The sequence below is a fragment of the Protopterus annectens genome, chromosome 4.part0, assembly GCF_019279795.1.
Source record: "Protopterus annectens isolate FY-2018-M chromosome 4.part0, PAN1.0, whole genome shotgun sequence".
In the NCBI taxonomy this organism is placed as follows: Eukaryota; Metazoa; Chordata; order Ceratodontiformes; family Protopteridae; genus Protopterus; species Protopterus annectens.
In genome coordinates this window covers 625,585,313-625,603,791 of record NC_056733.1, presented here as the reverse complement: position 1 = coordinate 625,603,791, position 18,479 = coordinate 625,585,313, and the positions used below count along the sequence as shown (strand labels likewise).

Sequence of the window (18,479 nt, the reverse complement as noted above, 5' to 3'; positions counted from 1 at the left end):
GAAAGCTGTCTCTTGTACCAAAGCTGAGGCTTGAACTGCTTTATGCTGAACAGCTGCAGATTTTTCCCAGCCAGTATTTTGTTTACTCTTTTCCTGGTTGATTTTTATTTCATGTTCTCAAAATTTCCTCTTTGCTGACATCTAGGCAGTGTACTTACTAGTTAGTAACCGAGTTTTACCCAGGGTGATAGTATTACCTTTCTTATTTCCCTGTTTCTGTCTTCACACTGGAAGAGGTGAAATTAAGCTATTGATCAGTGTGTAGCCATCTTGGAAATCTCAGATTATATAATTTTTCAGGAAAAACTTTGTCATTGGCAATTTGCTAAGTGCAATAGACTATCTAAGTGTGCTATCTATAGTTTCATGTCGAACATGAAGAGGAAGCAGTTAGATATAGATATATGTAAAACACGTGCGCACGCACATACATATGTTTATGTATATATTTATATATGTATGTGTATATATATATATATATATATATATATATATGTGTGTGTGTGTGTGTGTGTGTGTGTGTGTGTATGTATGTAGAGAGAGAGAGAGATGTATGTAGTAGTTCATATCACCACCATCTAGAGATTATTTCTGCCTGTATGATCTGGAAGTGTGTGATGTACAACAGAGCAGTCATGCTTTTGTTTTACTTTTCAGATGATAAATGCCATGGAGTCAAATATAAAATCTTTTGAGCAGAGAATTGCTGAGCTTTCTGAAGCCAATAAGCTTGCTGCAAACAGTAGTATTTTTACACAGAGGAACATGTGAGTATTTTAGCCACCTTGCATAACCCTGCATTTGCTGTGTAATGCTTTGTTCCTTGTAACAGCCTGCTTGCTGGAGATGTTGTGTGTGTATATATATATATATATATATATATATATGTGTGTGTGTGTGTGTGTATATCTATATATATATCAAAATAGAGAGAAAGACACACACACACACACACACACACACACACACACACACACACACACACACACACACACACATGCGTATATATGTAGAGTTATTTTTACTTCAAGATGAAATTAACCTTACTGGTGATGTGTAATATATGATTTGGATATTCCATGAGGTTCTAGTAAAGCTGTTGCTGACAATGCAGTTTTACCAGTTTCCTTTCATTATAACTATTCACGACAGTTTACATCATAAGTGGCGTAAGTTGATTTTATTTATTTTACATTTGTTAACTGGGGTAGAGCACTGATACCATTGCACACATTTCAGTCTCAGCCTTGGAAGATATATATCCATTGTATACTGTCAGAATTAAACATTATTTCTCAACACCTGAGGCTGGATTAATACAGTATTCATTCTGTGATCTTTAGAATCATGTACAGGATGGAAAACTGGATAATTTGACCATTGAGAGATGACTACATACATGCAGGTACCCAAAGCCACTTGGAGAAGCCATAGAAACTTGTCAGTAGTGCAGCAGATTAAGGCTATGAGCTGTCAACAAGCTGCTTTCCGTAGTGCAGTGTTTGATTCTGTCAGCATCCAGTTGCCTATTGTGTGACTGTGAACAAGTCACTTAACCTGATAGTGCTCCTTAGCCAAGTGGCAAAACATGTATGTCAGTGCTTCACCCCATTTAACAAAAAGTACATTAACAGGAAGAAACCAGTCTTAATTTTGTTTTTTACAGTACTGGAAACACACACAACTCCTATTTATCGCATTGCAGTGTATTACGCTTAAAAATACCCTTTTCTGAAGTATTTTTGTTAAACATTTGAGAAATTGCTTTTGCATTTTACATCTCACTGTTGCATAGTTCTGTCTGTCACACAACACAGAAAACACACTGAAACACAAATGTCCTGGCTTGTTTACTTATTTATGCTTTGTTAGCCAGACTAGTCCCCGTGAACCAGTGCCCGTTCATGGGAGACCAGAAGTAGTATTCACACTGATTATGAGAAGGTTTGTCCATGTCATTGGGAAATTCCTGTATGTGCAGTGTGGTCTTTTGCATCCACATGAGCTGCCATCACCTGAGGCAAAAAAGAACGTGATTTAATGCCTATGCCAACAAAGGGAGTTATACGCCCTCCTGATCATTTTGGCTTGAGTATCTATAGTTTATCAATTGTCTCTTAAGCTCCATGGTAACTTGTTTGAAAAGTGGAAGTTCTGGGTCCAAAAATGTAAGCAACATTTGTCTATGCATGGACTTGCAGAGAAGCAAGACAAAGTCCAGTGTACAACATTCTCCAGATCTCAGTGATGAGGAATCTACAAAGGTTAACTCTTTTAAACTCAAGGAGAAGTAATAAAAGGCAGCTTTAGCAATGATGACAGAGATTTCAAATGTATTGTGGACCAGAGAAAAGTCTTCCCTATGTAAGGCTTTTTTTTTACTGAAGTCTGGAAACACTAGAAAGAATAAGATGCTTCGGGACAATATTGTCTACTGCACCAAAAAAAAAAAAAAGACGTATCAGAAGTAGGGTATAGAGAAAAACATTAACAGCAAACAAAGGATTTAGTGTATGCAGAGCTAATGAACCTTTGAATATGCAGTTAATAATCCAATAACACGGACATATACAAAATAAGATAGGTTACTAAGAATGAGAGTAAAATGAAGCCTAAACCATATAAAATTAAAAATAAAGGCAGAAATAATAGTACATGCCTTTTCAAAATGGTGCCATCAACAACATTTAGAATTACTTGTGTACTAAAGCTGCATGCACTAAAATGTCATAATTGTGGTAAGCAGTCTGGAAATGTTAGTGTTTGAATCCCACGAATGACAACCACATGTTGCACTGGATATGTGAGGGGTAGAAGCTACAGTCCTTGGATCTGGCTTCGCTACTCACAAGCAAGTCTGATGGCCTCCAGAGGGATTTTTTTTCAAGTCACCTAACTGGCTGCCCCACAGATGACCGTAAAAAAAAAAAAAAAAAAAACCCAGACAAGGGCACCACACCGTCCTGATATCCAACTGAGTCTTTAACCTAGCATAGCAGGCCCCTTTCTCATCACATTGGCTGTGAGCTTCAGTGTCTCCTGTTGCTACTTTCCCATGATAACTGCCTTTCAAACAAATTAACTTTGCTTATGTTTATGCACAAATATTTTCCAAGGGTGGCTGGGTAGAATCTTCCAGCTGAGCACAGTTTTCATCATGACAAGGTAATACTGTCACCACCCTGGAAATGTCTAGAGACCAATACACCAGTTACCATCCAACTCTTGATCAGTAACCAAATTTCAATATCAAGAAACAGAAAATGTTTACGTGCTGAGCAGTCTGGCTATATAGAGGTGGATATCAGCATATTGACAACCTACATTGCTAAATAACACCATCTTATCAGATTATAAATACATAACTACTAGCCACAAAGTCTTAATATTGAATAAATAACTTTACTTAGACAAGAAAGAATTTCAGTTATGCTGATACAAATTAAAGATGCAGAGGTAAATTTTGTACAATTAACAAAAAAATTAATTGCAGTAATCAACCACTCCCCTTTTCCCCATTTTCTACATGTGGTTAGGGTGTCATGTCAACTGTCGCCATCTGTCTCTATTCAATGCCACTCTTATACCTTCTTCAACAGTCATGCCTTAATGTTGCAGGTCTTCTCTCACAAAGTCCATCAACCTCTTTGCTAGAAGTGCTCATTTCCTTTTGCCTTATTCCTGTCTGTCCCAAATCCTCTCACCAGATTGTCTTCTGCTTTTCTACAGATGTGCCCAAATCACTGTAATATGCTTTCTTTTACCTTTTCAATTAGAGCTACTTTGGTTTCTGCTCTTATGTCCTCATTCTTAGTGTGGCTCACAGTGTGCATTTTGCCACCCATCTCAGGGATTTCACCACCATCACGTCTAGCTTCCTCAGCTATTCTGCCTAGGTTTCTCTACCATGCAGTAGTACTGGTCTTACCACTGTTTGGAAAACATTACTTTTCATCTTCTTTGCCATTCTTCTGTCATACATTTTTCTGTGCCAGTTAACTGCAGCCCCTCTGATTCTAGCTTTGTACTCCTTATTCAGACTTCCCTTATCCTCAACCACTCCTTACAGATACTTGAAGTTGTTAACCTGTTCCACTGTTTTTCCTTCTATCTCAATTCTCAGCCTCTTTTGATTTCCTCAATTTGCTGTCATTACAACCATCTTATCTGTATTCAGTTCCATCCCATGTGCCTTCAGTTTTGCATTCCATTCCCCTTTCCTTTGCTGAAGTTCTTCCTCCGAGTCTAACTGTAATGCCACATTGTCTGCATACAGCAACTTTGCTGATCTGTCCTTTCCAATTTGTTTGCTAATTTAGTCCATCAGCAGTATGACCTGCTGTGGGCTCAGAGCTGCACCTTGATGCACAGCCTCTCCACGTGGGAACTTCCCAATTTTTCTGGGACTTTGAACCACCCCATGTCTACTGAAATCAGTCTTTTTGGGACATTGACATAGGTTTTCTCTAAGAATGCCAAGATGGACTCTTTCTTTATCTCCATCTTCTTATCAAGTATCTGTATCACTGCAAATGTGGGTTCAGTTGTACATCTTGATCTGAATTCAAACTGATCATTGCCCGTCTAACTTTCTACTATTGTACACATTTGTTTATCAGTCACCCTCTCCAGAACTTTCATACAGTGTGATAGGAGTTTGATACCTTTGTACTGCCCACAGTTGTGAATGTCCCATTTGTTCATGTGCACTGGCACATGCTTATTCTCATATTTATTCTCCAGTAATCTGGGATATAACTTTCTCTCCATACTGCTATGAGTACCTTCCAGAGCCATTTCTTCCCTATCTCACCCAAATTCTTTGTCATATCTGCAGTGACTTCATCTGACCCTGTGGCTTTCCCTGACTTAATTTTTTTTGCTGCTTTTCTTTACTTCTGTCGTAGACTCCTCCTCTTCTTTCATTGTAGACTGTGTCTGGGACAGTACAGCTTTTATGGGTTTTCTTCATTTAGAAGCTGCTGGAAATACTTCTTCCATCTATTTTGATGTCATGTGGACTAGCATCCCTTATGAAAGGTGTCTGACTATATTCTTTCTCTTTCTGTCCTTGCCAAGCAACCTGATAAGAGTTTCTTTGTGTCTTCTACTGAGTCACTTTTCAGAAGCTAGTAGAGTACTTCTGATGCCTTGTTCTTTGCTATTGCAACCTCTGTCTTAGCCTGTTTGTTAGCCAACCAGTATTCCTTACTAGTCTGATCCGTCTTTCCTATTGTCCAGTTTTTCCTGCACTGCTCCTTCTTTTTGATGGCTTTTTGGACTTCTGCATTCCACCACTGGCTTTCCTTGTGTAATTTATTTCCATACCTGTCTCAGACGTATATCTGTTCAGTAGTCTTCATACATACTGTTTTAAGTGCTGCCATTCTTCTTCAACTCCACTTATTTCCTCTTCTTCCTGAGGCGCTAGAGTCTTGCGTATTTCCTTGAAGAGTTGTCCTTTCTCTCCAGTCAACTTCCAGGTCTTCATCCTGGTCTCCGTTGACCTTAACGGCTACTGTGATTGCAGCTTGCAGCTGATTGTGGCAACCAGATCTGATGATGTAAATTTTCATTTATTCCTCACAAAATGGGTTTGGATCCGATCTTCAGATGTGACTCGGCCATTATGCTAGCTCATAGCCTCCAATAAACTCACAAGCTCCTTCCCCACCCATAATTCACCAACCCCCAACATCTTTTTTTTTTTTTTTTTTTCTAAAGGTATGTGAAAATGACTTACAAAATGTTAAGATATGAAGAGAGAGATGAGCACTTTTATAATTTAAATAGTGAAGAATATGAAGCTTTAAATCAACTGTGTGCTAATGAAAATATATGTATTCGCTCCACTGACAGTGACAGAGCGATTGTTATAATGGATTCAAGTTTTTATATTGAATCCATGTATAAACATCTCTCTGACTGTAATGGTTATCAGCAGATTGCATTATTAGATGTGAATAGGCTGATTCATGAGGTACACAATGAGTTGTATGACTTGTTAATGACAGGAATTTTAAGTTAGGAGTTATACCTGTATTTTAATAATGAAGAACCAATGATACTGATTATGTATGGTCACCCTAAGGTGCATAAACATTCCATTGAACCACCCATGAGACCAGTTGTTGCAGCACAGGTGTGGATAATGGACCCACTTTCTGTTATGTAGAGGATAAACTAAATTCTGTTCTGATTAAGGCACATGCAGTTTTAAAGGATGCTGAGGACTTCTTACAAGTTTACATGAATGTGTGAGTACCTTAAGTGATCATAAGGGCTTAATTTTAGTTACAATGGATGTGTGTACACTGTTTACTGTAATACCAAATTTGTATGGCGTAGATACTGTTACAGCCTTTTTAACCAACAACAGTGCTTTTTCAAGTAATCATATTACTCTTATTTTTCAGATGGTACACAAACAAATAGTAGGAATAGACAGACGGATGGTAGAATTAGGATTAATTTCATATATACTAAGGATATTAATTCAGTTTGTGGGATCATTAAACATAACTGGCCAATCTTATTGACATGAAAAAATAAAGAGTTTGGTTGGTGACACTCCCTCTTTTAGTTTAAAAAAATGGCTTATCTTTAAAACAGAGATTAAGCTATGGTGGTAATAGGTAGATATGCATACCAACAGATAAAAAAGGAAGTTTTCCATGTCGTACTTGCAAGGCTTGTAAATAGGTTTCTGGAAAAAAAAATTTTGTTCATCCGACTATGAAGATCAGGTACGATATCAAGTTCTATGCAGATTGTAAAAGTAGTAATTTAGTTTACTTAGGCACTTGGAAGAGATGCTCCTGTTTCTATGTAGGCAAGACCAATCGCAAGTTTAAATATAGGGTACTTGAACATCTAGGAAATATAAGAGGGGATGTGGTTACTAATGCTGTAAATAGGCATGTTAGAATACAGATCATAGTTTTTAATTTATGGTGCTGCAACTTATTGATCAAGATATTGGATGGGGATGTATTAATAACAAAACTGAAAATGAAGAGTTAAAATGGATTATTACTTTCCAGGCAGATAAAGGTTTTGTTATTAATATAGTGTTTCACTGAAGCCTTTTTTAAAGACTTCTAAATTACCTCATTAATGTGCCCATGTTGCCATGGAGATTGGTCCATTGTTTTATTGGTTGCTAATTGTTTGGTGTATTTAAAAATAACTGTAAGATCTGAAGTAGTTGACGTCATTTGATCATCAACCAGTGGGATATCAGATCTGGACCAGATCTGAGACGGCAGCTTCACCAGCATCTGATCCGAGCTCCAAGCTCCTCCCATTACCAATAATACCCTTCCATCTCCTTCCTTTCCTCAGAGCTCATTTGCCGTGGCTTTGCCAAGCAGCGTGGTCCCTGAGCTCCAGGTGTGGTAGGTGTGTTTTTTGGCTATTTTTGGGTGTTAGTGTTGTTGTTCGTTCAGGCAGGTTCCTTTTTCCCTTTGCTTAACTTCCCCTTTGTTTTGCGTCATGTTTCTGTCTTTAAATAAATTAAATAAAAATTTTTGCTGTAGCAGTTAGGGTAGGCCTTCTCTCCTTTTCCGCTCCTTGCTAGTGAGTGGTGTGGTCGGGCTGGTTAAGGCCTTGTGCCTTGTATTTTACTTTGTTGGCATGGCATATCAGCAATCTAAACTGGTCTTCAGAAAATGCACAGTGTGTGGCCACACTCTTTGCGTGGTGTGTTTGGGGGCAGCCCATCTTTTCATGGACTGCCCTATTTGTGCGGGGTTCAAACCCAAGGCCCTAAAGGATCGCAGGGCAAAATTGATCCTTAAAGGACTTCTCCCTATTTCAGAGGTGGCTGCCTCCACTTCTATTACGGTCACGGCCATGACCACTTCTTCAGCCACCTTCTCTTCCACTCCCTCCCAGGCTGGGACTCAACCTCCGGTACATAGGCATGGGGACAGGGAGCCTAGAAAAGAGAAAAAAGACAGAGAGAGAGAGAGAGAGAGACAAAGAGATGAAGAGATCCCCCAGACCGGGCAGATCCGGTGGGTCCTCCTCCTAAATAACAGGTAGTTTCCAGGCCAGTTTCTCCTCTGCTCTCATCGCCCAGATTCTCACCGGAGGAGCCTAGACCTTTTTCCAGGGCCTCCGTACATCGACTCTCCCAATCGGCCTAGTTGCTGTCCACCAGAAGTTTGAGTGAGGCGGACATAGACAAAATGATGTGAAGGTTTATTTGCACCCAGATTCAGATGGGGATCTTGCCAGCCCCCTCTCCCTCTGGAGGGGGGGAGATCGCTTCCCTTCTTTGCCCCAATATCTTTTCTCTGGTCCAACCCCCGGTATTGGAGTTTTTGGATCTGAGAGGTCCTGGAGTCAGGGGGTCGGTGCCGATAGTACTGAGTACCTCGATGCCAGCCGTTACCTTGAGCGTGTCGAATCCGACTAGTTCAGACCCGAGTGGCTGTTAGAGCCGAAGCCTGGGCATCGGATCCGTGGAGTTGGGCCTTTCTCCTTTAGTGCTCCCTTCAGCATCTTGGCTCCGTCGGGTTCGGCTCCGATCCCCGCATTGGATCCAGGGAGAGCAGACTCCTTATTAGTCTCCTGGGAGGCTCACTCCCCCACGGCTTTCGACATGGTGGAGAGGGTTCTCTCCAGTGGATCGAAGCCCCTGACGATCTCCTCGGACTCCGCCCTGACTCCCTCACCTTTGTGTGCATCTTCAGCCATTTTGCCCATACAGAGACGGCCCGTGTTCGATGTGCTCCAGGCAGTTTCCCTTGAGGAACCACAGGTAGTTTGTGAGCCCTCTCTGGAGAGTCCCACCGAAGAGATTCCTCGCAAATGAACGTGCAAAGGTAGGAACCTGGACTCCTTCCCAGTGTCCCTCACTGAGGATACCGATTTGGAGAAGGGGAAGGCTACCCCAGATTACCCCCTGACAATGTCTCCTTTGAAGACATCATGGAAATCCTGCGTCAGAGGGGGGGTTGGTCCACCCCCAAGCCTTCCACAGATTAGTCAGTATTTTTTGAGGCCTTCGACACAGGCCTAACTACCTCCTGGGTGTCCCCCCCCCCCCACAGACCCTTTGTAGACCTTAACACTAGGGCATGGAAGGAGCCGGACACTGTGGAGCCAATCCCCAAGTACCCCGACAAAATCCTGAGCCCTCCTGTAGACAGACCTAGTTGGAACAAGGGGTCCTCAATGGATGCTATGGTGGTAGCGGCTGCCACTAAGAAAGAACTAGCCCAGGAAAGTTCTTCGGTCCATCCCCCTGACCGAGAGTCCAGGACACTGGACCGTCTGGGAAAGCGGACTTATGCTTCCGCTACCTTTTCTATAAGGGCGCGGAATTATCTGGCTCACGTAACCCAACTGCAGCGAGACCTGGGAAAGGAATTCACAGAGACACTCCTGTAATCCATGTCACTAGAGGATAAACGCATATTCTCTGCGCGAATGGTCACTCTCAAAGTGGTTTCTAATACGTCCATGTGCCTCCTTTCGCATGCCACTGAAGTAGCAGCAAGTGCGGCTGGGTCCGGTGTTGTCATGAGGCAACACGCCTGGCTCAGGCTATGTCAGTTTACGGAATCCTTTAAGGCGTCTTTCGCGAATGCCCCTTACGATGGCTCTTCCTTGTTTGGGAAGACGGTTCGTGAGACATTGGCCCAGAGTGAAAAGGATGGGAAGACACACACTGCCCTCAGGATCCGCTTCTTTAACCCCCAAAGATCCTTCTCCAGGAATCAGTGAGGGCAAAAGAAGATGTGGTTCCGGAAGTCTCAGTATACCTGGGACACTCAGAACTCATCTTCCCTTAGAGGCAGAGGGGGACAAGACAGACGCCGGCCCAGAGGCGGGGGGGTCCGAGAAATTTTGGGTCTCGAGAACCGTTCTCGGACAGGCCCACGCAGCAGCCCTGAGGGGTTGCCCGACTGCTCTACTCTGGAGGCAGTCAGGGGTCATCTTTCGAGGCACCAGACGGCATGGGAGTCCATGTCATCAGACCGTTGGGTGCTTAAAATAATAACCAGAGGTTATACCATTCCTTTTGTGGCTCCTCCCAAAACACCTCCCAGAGGTTCCATTCATGCAAAGGGAGGTAGCAGCACTCGAAATAGAAAAGCTGCTCAGATAATGAGTCATCCAGCCTGTGCCCCAAGATCAGTCTGGATCAGGCATCTACTCTAGGTTCTTTTTAGCACCAAAATAGACGGGGGACCTAAGGCCTAGTCTGGACTTTCCCACCCTGAACCTGTCAGTTGCCAAAGAGATGTTCCAGATGGTCACTCTACAATCCATCCTGCCTTACCCGGAGGAGAATGACTGGATGTGTTCAATAGATGTCCAGGACGCGTATTACCATATAAAGATCCACAGATGCTCCAGGAGGTTCCTCCACTTTCGGCTAGGGACCAATCACTATCAAATCCTAGCTCTACCCTTTGGTCTCACCACATCCCCCAGGGTGTTCACCAAGATCATGGCAGTAGTAGCGGTTCACCTGAGGCTTCAGCGGAAACAGGTCTACTCGTACCTGGACGACTGGCTCCTTGCCGCTACCACCAGGCATCACCTTTGTTAGGGCAGAGACTGTTTCCTGAAATTGTCAGATTTGCTGGGCATTACAATCAACATATCCAAGTCTTCTCTAGATCTTGTTCAGGTCTTGGATTACATAGAAGTGAGAATAGATATGGTATAAACCAGAGTCTTTGTAACTCCAGAGAGAGTTCAAAACTTTCGACTTCATGTGTCGGTGATCCTTCAGTCTCATCTTCCTCCAGCTGAGGTGGTTTTACGAGCCCTAGGTTCCATGGCAGCCACCATTACTCTTCTCCCCTGTGCTCTTCTGCTTATGCGGGTACTACAGTGGACACTAGCAGTTCAATGGTCACTACTAGATCTATCATTGACACATCCGATTCATATAAGCAACGCTTGCAGGCAGTCCCTCCTCTGGTGGATGCACTCCTCGCATCTAATCGAGAGACAAACTTTTATAGCAGCCCCTCCCCAAGCCACGATGACCACGGACGCCTCCCAATTAGGGTGGGGGGAGCATTGCTCGAGCAGGACAGTCCAAGGCACGTGGTCCATGATCGAGACCAAATTGCATATCAATGTTCTAGAGATGAGGGTGGTCTTGTTAGCATTACAAGGCCCTTCATGCCTTCCTTTCTCTGTAATTCAGACTGACATGTCAGTGGTCTGGTACATCAACAAACAAGGGGAACCAGATCTTATCCCCTTTCTCGCGAGGCCATGAGAGTGTGGGAATGGGCAATCACCAACCATTTTCTGGTAGCAATGCATATTCCAGGTCGATCCAACATACTGGCGGACACATTGAGCAGAGCTATCCTGATGCCTTATGAGTTGTCTCTGAATTCTTCTGTAGTGGAGCAGATCTTCCTCGAGTGGGGTCGGCCTTGCTGTAATCTCTTCGCATCTCCTTCCAACGCAAAGTGCAGTGAGTTATTCACTCTGAACCCCCACCCCTGGGATGCTGTGGTCCATGCTTGGCCTCCCGGTCTTCTTTATGCTTATCCCCCTTTACCTTTCATGAAAGAATTTCTCCAGAAGGTCTGCCATTTGTGGAGCAGAGTCATCCTCATTGCTCTATTCTGGCCTCGCCAAGACTGGTTTCCTTTTCTTTGGTCTCATCTGATGGTTCCTCCTTGGATCGTGGATCCGATACCTGATCTCATTTCGCACCCTTCGAGGGTCCCTCATCCAGACCTGGGCAGTCTGAAGCTCACTGCTTGGCTGCTGCAGTTCCCTTGATTGCTAGGACTCCCGGTCAAGACTATTCTGGTGGCAGCTCATAAATCATTTACCAGGAAAATATACTGAAGCAAATGGAAGTATTTTTCTATCTAGGCTTTTCGGAGGGATTTGAACCCTTTCACAGCTCCTGTTCCAGCAGTCTTTGAGTTCTTGGCATACATTTTTCAGCATGGTGCCAGCTCATCCACAGTAAACGTTCAACTGGCTGCCATTTCCAGTTTCCATGTAGGTAAGAACATGACTTCTTTAGCTTCCTCCAGACTTTGCAAAACCTCTATTAAAGGTACCTTTCTTTTAAGACCCCCGGATAAAGATCCTACCCCTCCTTGGGACCTTACCCTAGTTGTACAAGCTTTGGTTGCTTCACCATTTGAGCCTGCTGCTTCTGTGGACTTGAACGTTTTATCTTGAAAGAGAGCTTTTCTAGTGACTATTACCTCAGCTAGGAGAGTGTCAGAACTCCAGGCATTGTCTGTCAAACCTCCATATATATGATTTTTCATAAAGATAGGGTTTCACTTTGTACTAATCCATCTTTTCTGCCTAAAGTGACCTCTGAAGCAAATAATCAATCAATTTACCTGTTTTCTTTCCAAAATTTCAGAACAAGGGTGAATATAAATTGCATTTATTAGACGTGCATAGACAACTATGTTTCTATTTGCACAGGACTAAAGCCTTTCGCAAGTCTGATCAGTTGTTTGTATCCTTTGCTACACCCTTTCTGAGCAAACCAGTTTCTAAGGTAACTATTGCTATATGGATTTCCCTTTGCATCCTTCAGGTTTATAAAGACAAGGGTGTGTCCCTTCCGGGTAGGATAAATTCTCATTCTACCAGGTCCATGGCTACGTCAGCTGCCTTTTGGTCTAGAGTGTCTTTACATGATATTTATTTGGCGGCTACTTGGTCCTCTTCTCATTATAAATTGGACATGGTTTCCAGAGGGAGAGCATCCTTTGGCTTCACGGTGCTCCAAAATATCCTTCCATAAGAGACATCCAAGGTTTTGGTAGCTGGGGACTCTGTCCCACAAGTTGATGATCAAATGAAGTCAACTACTTCAGATAAAGAAGTTATGTACTCAACATAACGTTCCAACTGAGCTGTTGGACTTCATTTGCCATCAACTGTCCCCCCACTGCTTCCCACTGACCTTCTCATTATGTTTTCTACATTGGCAGGCAGGAGAGAGCGCCTTGCAGCACTCTTGTTTATCTTTGTTAGTGAAGGTTTTTTGGATCGGGTTCCTGTGAAGGGTATAGCAAACTCAATCTGAGAGAAGGAAGGAGATAGAGGGGTATTATGGGTAAGGGGTGGACCTTGGAGCTTGGATCAGATGCTGGTGAAGCTGCCATCTTGGATCCGATCCGGATCCGACATCCCACAGGTTGATGACAAATGAAGTCCAACTACTCAGATGGAATGTTATGGTGAGTACATAACTTCTTTTTTTGTATGGTCTGTAAAAGTTTAATAAATAGTGGAACCGCAACCTTGGTGGTCTTATTCTGCTTTATTTTGGACTTTTCACTGTGTGGGTTGACCTTTATTTGTGGTGTGTACTTTTCTATTTTAACCCCTAACATCTCTCAGCTCTTGTTTACCACTTTTGTGTCTAGACATGGTCACCTTCATCTCTCAAGTATGTAATAGTCCTTTTTTGATATTTCTTATCTAAAAATCCTTATACATAACTATTTCTTTTAATCTTTAATCTGTAATTTTATTTTTAAGTCGGTTCTACTGTCCTTTATCATACACTTTTGAGTGTAAGCTTTCCTACCATCATTGGTACACCTAACTTTCCTTCCCTATGCCCTTTTACATTTGGTGTATACTTCTTTCATTACCATAGTTGGTATTTTTCCCCTATCTACAAGATTATTGTAGTTCTTCAATGCTATTGTTGGTATTTACCTTTTTCTCCTCTTTCTGGTAAAAAAAAAAAGTTTAGTTTACTGCTTCTCTTATTACGATAATTTTTTCTTTCAAAATGTCTGAAAAAGGTCCTACAGGATTTAAAAAGTGTGATAAGTGTGGGTACAAGTTGCCTTCTGGTACCCACAATATTTGGGTATATTGTTTGGGCCCATATCATTTACAGCAGGATTGCAGTATCTGTCATGTGTTCAACACCCCAACACTAGCAGATAGGAAGAATAAATTGCTTTGAAAAAGCTTGCTGCCAGCTTCCTTCTCTGAAGCCTTTACTGGGGTTCAATCCCCCAAACACAAATCTAGAGACCTTTTAAAAAGGTCTAGACCTTCTGAGTCTCCAGCCTCTTCTTCCTCAGAACCTAAAAAGGAGAAAGAAAATTTGTATCTGAAATTACTTAAGATCCAGCCCTCATCAGATCTGATCAAGCCTGTTCTGGATCTTAGACCCTCAGATCCGAAACCTTTACCAAGAACAACTTATTCATCCAGCGTGCCAGCTTCCTTTTTAGAGAAGCTGTCCAAATTGCCGTCCCTAGAATCTTCTCATTCCTCCAGAAGTCTCACGGAAGCAGATGTGAGAGGATGATGAGGAAATTCTTCACAGAGCAAATTCAGATGGGAGTTCTCATGGTTCCTACCCCTTCAGGTCAGGAAGTCCAATCTACTACTCCACCCATTACAGCTCCTTCTCTACTCCAACCTGTTGTTTGAGTCTTCAAACCTGAGCATTCCAGGTCTATCTGGTTCAGATCCAAGGAAAGCACTGTCTTCGGATCTGAATACTGCTCTGAGTGTACTAGCTCCAGTATCACTGGAGCAGGATGACTCAAGCCGAAGCATCCCTCTCAGATCCATGAAATTGAAGTCAACTCTGAGGTTTTCAGAGCTCTCTCTTCCTCTTGGAGCCTCTGCACTGGACAGCTGCACTCCAACTTCTGCCTCGGGTGGATTGTTCTCTGGGTGGAAGTAGGTGGTGAGCCAGAAACTTAATTTCTCAGCTCCATTGTCTTTCTTCTCCCCGGAACAATCTGCCTTTGAGTTTGTTAAGAGAGTGTCCTCTTCTCCAGCAGGTCAGATGGGTTCTACCCACTCTGATCCACCTTCTACTTCTCAAGTGACTAGCACCATGACCTTTAACATTCTGCCCGACAGGGACAGCCAGCTCAAAGCTTCCAGACTACCCAGCAGGGTATCCTAATTTCTTCGGATACTTCACTGGGCCACCCCCATCGAGAAAGTCCTCAGAAAGAGCAAGTGCAAAAGGATGCACTTGGACTCTCGTTAAGAGTCCGTCACTGAGAATACGGATTTCAATTCAGGAGAGAGGGCTCCAAAAACACCACCTGATGACGTCTCATTTGGAGACATTCTTGAGATCCTTAAGCAGAAGGGTGGCTGGTCTTCCCAAGACCCTTCTCTGGAGGAATCAGTATTTCTGGAAGCCTTTTCCTCCTGGGTTATTCTGCCTGCCGATGAGCTCATTGATTTGATATCTAAGCAAGTGTGGAGGGAACCGGATATGGTTGAGCCAATCCCCAAGAGACTCAACCGTATTCTGGCTCCACCAGCAGGAGGTAGGGAATTTTGGGGTAAAGTAGTGATAGTAGATGCCATAGTCGTAGAGGCAGCTGCAAAAAAGGAACCCACAGAACAGAGTTCCACTGTCCATCCTCCTAATAAAGACTCTAGGTCGATAGACTTGGGAAGTGTTTATGCTTCAACTTTTGCACTCTATTTTGGCACATTTTACAAAGCTTCAAAGAGATTTGATTAAAGAGCTGTTAGAATCTCTTTTTGGCACCAAAACTGCTAAGTCTCAATCTTCAGTAGTCTCTCAATTGGGAACCCTAAAAGCTATATCTAATCCACCCAACAGGTTTATCTCGCACACTGCAGTAGGTGCTTTAAGGATTGCAGGTTCAGGTATTTCCATCTGGAGGCATGCTTGGATGTGCCTGTGTGATTTTGCAGAGCCCATTACATCTTCATTTGTCAGTGCTCCTTTTGATGGCACTTCTTTGGCCTCACAGTGAAGGACACATTCTCCAGTCCCTCAGAGGACTTCTTCCAGGAATCAAAAGGGAGGTCAGAAAATGTGGTTCAGAAAATCCCAGGGTCCTTTCCAGGACACACGTGGAGATAAGTTTCCCCAGAGGCAATGGGTGGAGCTGTAATAGAAGGTGATGCCCCTGTGGCAGAGGAGCCCCGCAAAACCGGGGGTCGAGAGATTCTTTAGCCAACAAAACCTTTCAGCATTCCTGAATGGAGGCCCAATTGCCTACCTCTTGAGGCAGTCAAGGGTCACTTATCTCTGCACCAGAAAGTCTGGCTAGATATAACAAAAGACAGTTGGGTGCAGCAAATTATTTCCAGGTTATATAATTCCATTTTCCTTACCGCCTCCATTGTCTGGAAAATTTCCTGATGTTCCACCCAACTTGAGGAAAGCAGTAGTTCTAGAAATTCAAAAGCTGCTAGAAAAAAGTCATCCAAGAGGTCCCTCCAGAACAAATATAATCCGGAATTTACTCAATACTCTTTAGTGGCAAAGAAAACAGGGGACTGGAAAGCAATTTTGGATCTCAGTGTATTGAACAAGTCAGTTAAGCACACAAAGTTCCTGATGGTCACAGTTTAGTCCATTCTGCCCTTTCTGGGTAAGGACAATTGGATGTGCTCGATAGATTTTTAGGATGCGTACTATCACATAAAGATGAGTCAATGTCAGTTCAGAGCACTGCCCTTTGGCCTCACCACAACCTACATGGTGTTCACCAAATGCATGGCAGTGGTAGCAGCTCACTTGAGACTGCAATGATTCCGGATGTTTTCATATTTAGATGACTGGCTCCGTACTGCCCCAACCAGTCATCGACTGATAGAAGCACGAGATCAGGTGCTACAAACTTATTCACATCTAGGAATAATCATAAATTACAACAAGTCTCATTTACAACCAGTCCAGACATTAGAATTCATAGAAACAGTGTTCAACATATGGTAGCTACTCTTCCACTATTCAAAGTGCAAATGATAAGGATGCAGGTCAGGAAAATAATTTGCATTATCAGAATTTCAGCCTGATTGATTCTGCAAGTCCTGGGATCAATGTCAGTGGCAGTAATTTTACTGCCTTTAGCAAGATATGCTAGCAGCACAAATACTTTCTCAACCCGTGTCAGAGAAGGTAAGAATAACTTAGGTATGCAAACTATATCTTTGCTGGTGGATACAGTTGCAACAGGTGTTACAAGGTTGTCCTTACATCCTCCCTCAGCCCAAGGCCATAGTGACCATGGACACTTCCCAGATTTGGTGGGGGGGGGGCATTTCCTTGGGAAAACAGTCCAAGGCACTTGGTCCACTGAAGAGGCCAGCTTGCATATTAATGTTTTGGAGATGACAGTGGTGCTTTTGGTGTTTCAGGCATTCCAAGACGCTCTCCCTATCGGGGCAATTGCAGTCCAGACAGACAACACGTCAGTAGTTTAGTACATCAACAAACAAGGATCTTATCCCCTGTGTCAAGAAGCCCTCCGAGTGTCGCAATGGACAATATTTCCAACCCCTTTCTAATAGCAGTGCATATTCTGGGAAAATCCAACCTGATTGCAGACAAGCTTAGCAGGTCTGTCTTGCCACCTCACAAGTACTCTTTCAACAAAAAAGTGATGGAAATGACTTTCAGTCAGTGGGGCCAGCCTTGCTGTGATCTTTTTGCATCTGCCCTAAATGACAAGTGCAGCACTTTCTTTGCCTTGATCCCCCCACCAGGGGAATCGTTGAGGGATGCTGTACTTCATAATTGGACCCTCAGTCTTCTGTATGCTTATCTTAAAATTCCCCTAATTCCTTCAAAAAGCAGCACAGTTGAAGGGCAAGGTCATCCTCATTGCACTTTACTGGCATCAACAGATTTTGTTCCCTTCCTTTGGCCTCATCTACTACATCCAGCTTGGATTCTGGATCCAATTCCAAACCTCCTGTCTCACCCGACAGGCGTTGTTCTCCCAGATATCTCAAATCTCAAACTAACTGCTTGATTTTTCCAATTCCTTTAATAGCCAGACAAATAATGGTGTCTTTCCCCGTCCGTTTCATACTTTTATCTTCCCATAAATCTTCTACTAGGAAACTCTACAGGAGTAAAGGGAAAGGGTTCCTTTGTTGGGCACAGCAAAATCAGAAAGACTGCTACTCAGCTCCAATTCAATCTGTTATAGAATTTTTAGTGATTTTATTTAATGAAGGTGCTAGTTCATCAAGTATTAAAGTCCAGCTCGCAGTAATCTCTAACTTTCATCTGGGATCTCAAAATTCTTCACTGGCTTCCACTAAATTGTGCAATGCTTTTTTGAGAGGTACTTTTCTTTTAAGACTCCTTTATAAAGACCCCATGCCACCATGGGATTTAAATTTGGTACTGCAAGTTTCAAATCATTCTCTCTTTGAACCAGCAGCTAAATGTGATCGTAAGTTTTTGACCTGAGAAACTATCTTTTTAGTTGCAATTAGATCTGTTTGAAGAACTTAAGAACTTCAAGCATGATCTTGTAAGCTTCCATATATGATTTTTCATAACATTACATACCAATGCTTCCTTCCTTCTTACGGTAGTGTCAGAATCCAACATCAGCCAATCCATTAACTTCCCAGTATTCTTTCCAAAATTTTCAAATAAAGGGGAATATATTTGCTGCATTTACTGGATGTTGGTAGAAAATTGTGTTTCTATCTACGCAGAGCAGAAGAGATTAGAAAGAAAA

General features: G+C 42.7%; 1 protein-coding gene across 1 annotated transcript in view; it reads left to right on the top strand.

Annotated features, from left to right (window-relative positions):
* CIT (citron rho-interacting serine/threonine kinase) overlaps positions 1-18,479 on the top strand; it is a 3,433,971-nt gene that overhangs the window by 1,438,819 nt on the left and 1,976,673 nt on the right. The window contains exon 20 of the mRNA XM_044069760.1: positions 658-767. Within this exon, the coding sequence (XP_043925695.1) occupies positions 658-767 (110 nt within the window). The remainder of the gene's footprint in view (positions 1-657; positions 768-18,479) is intronic.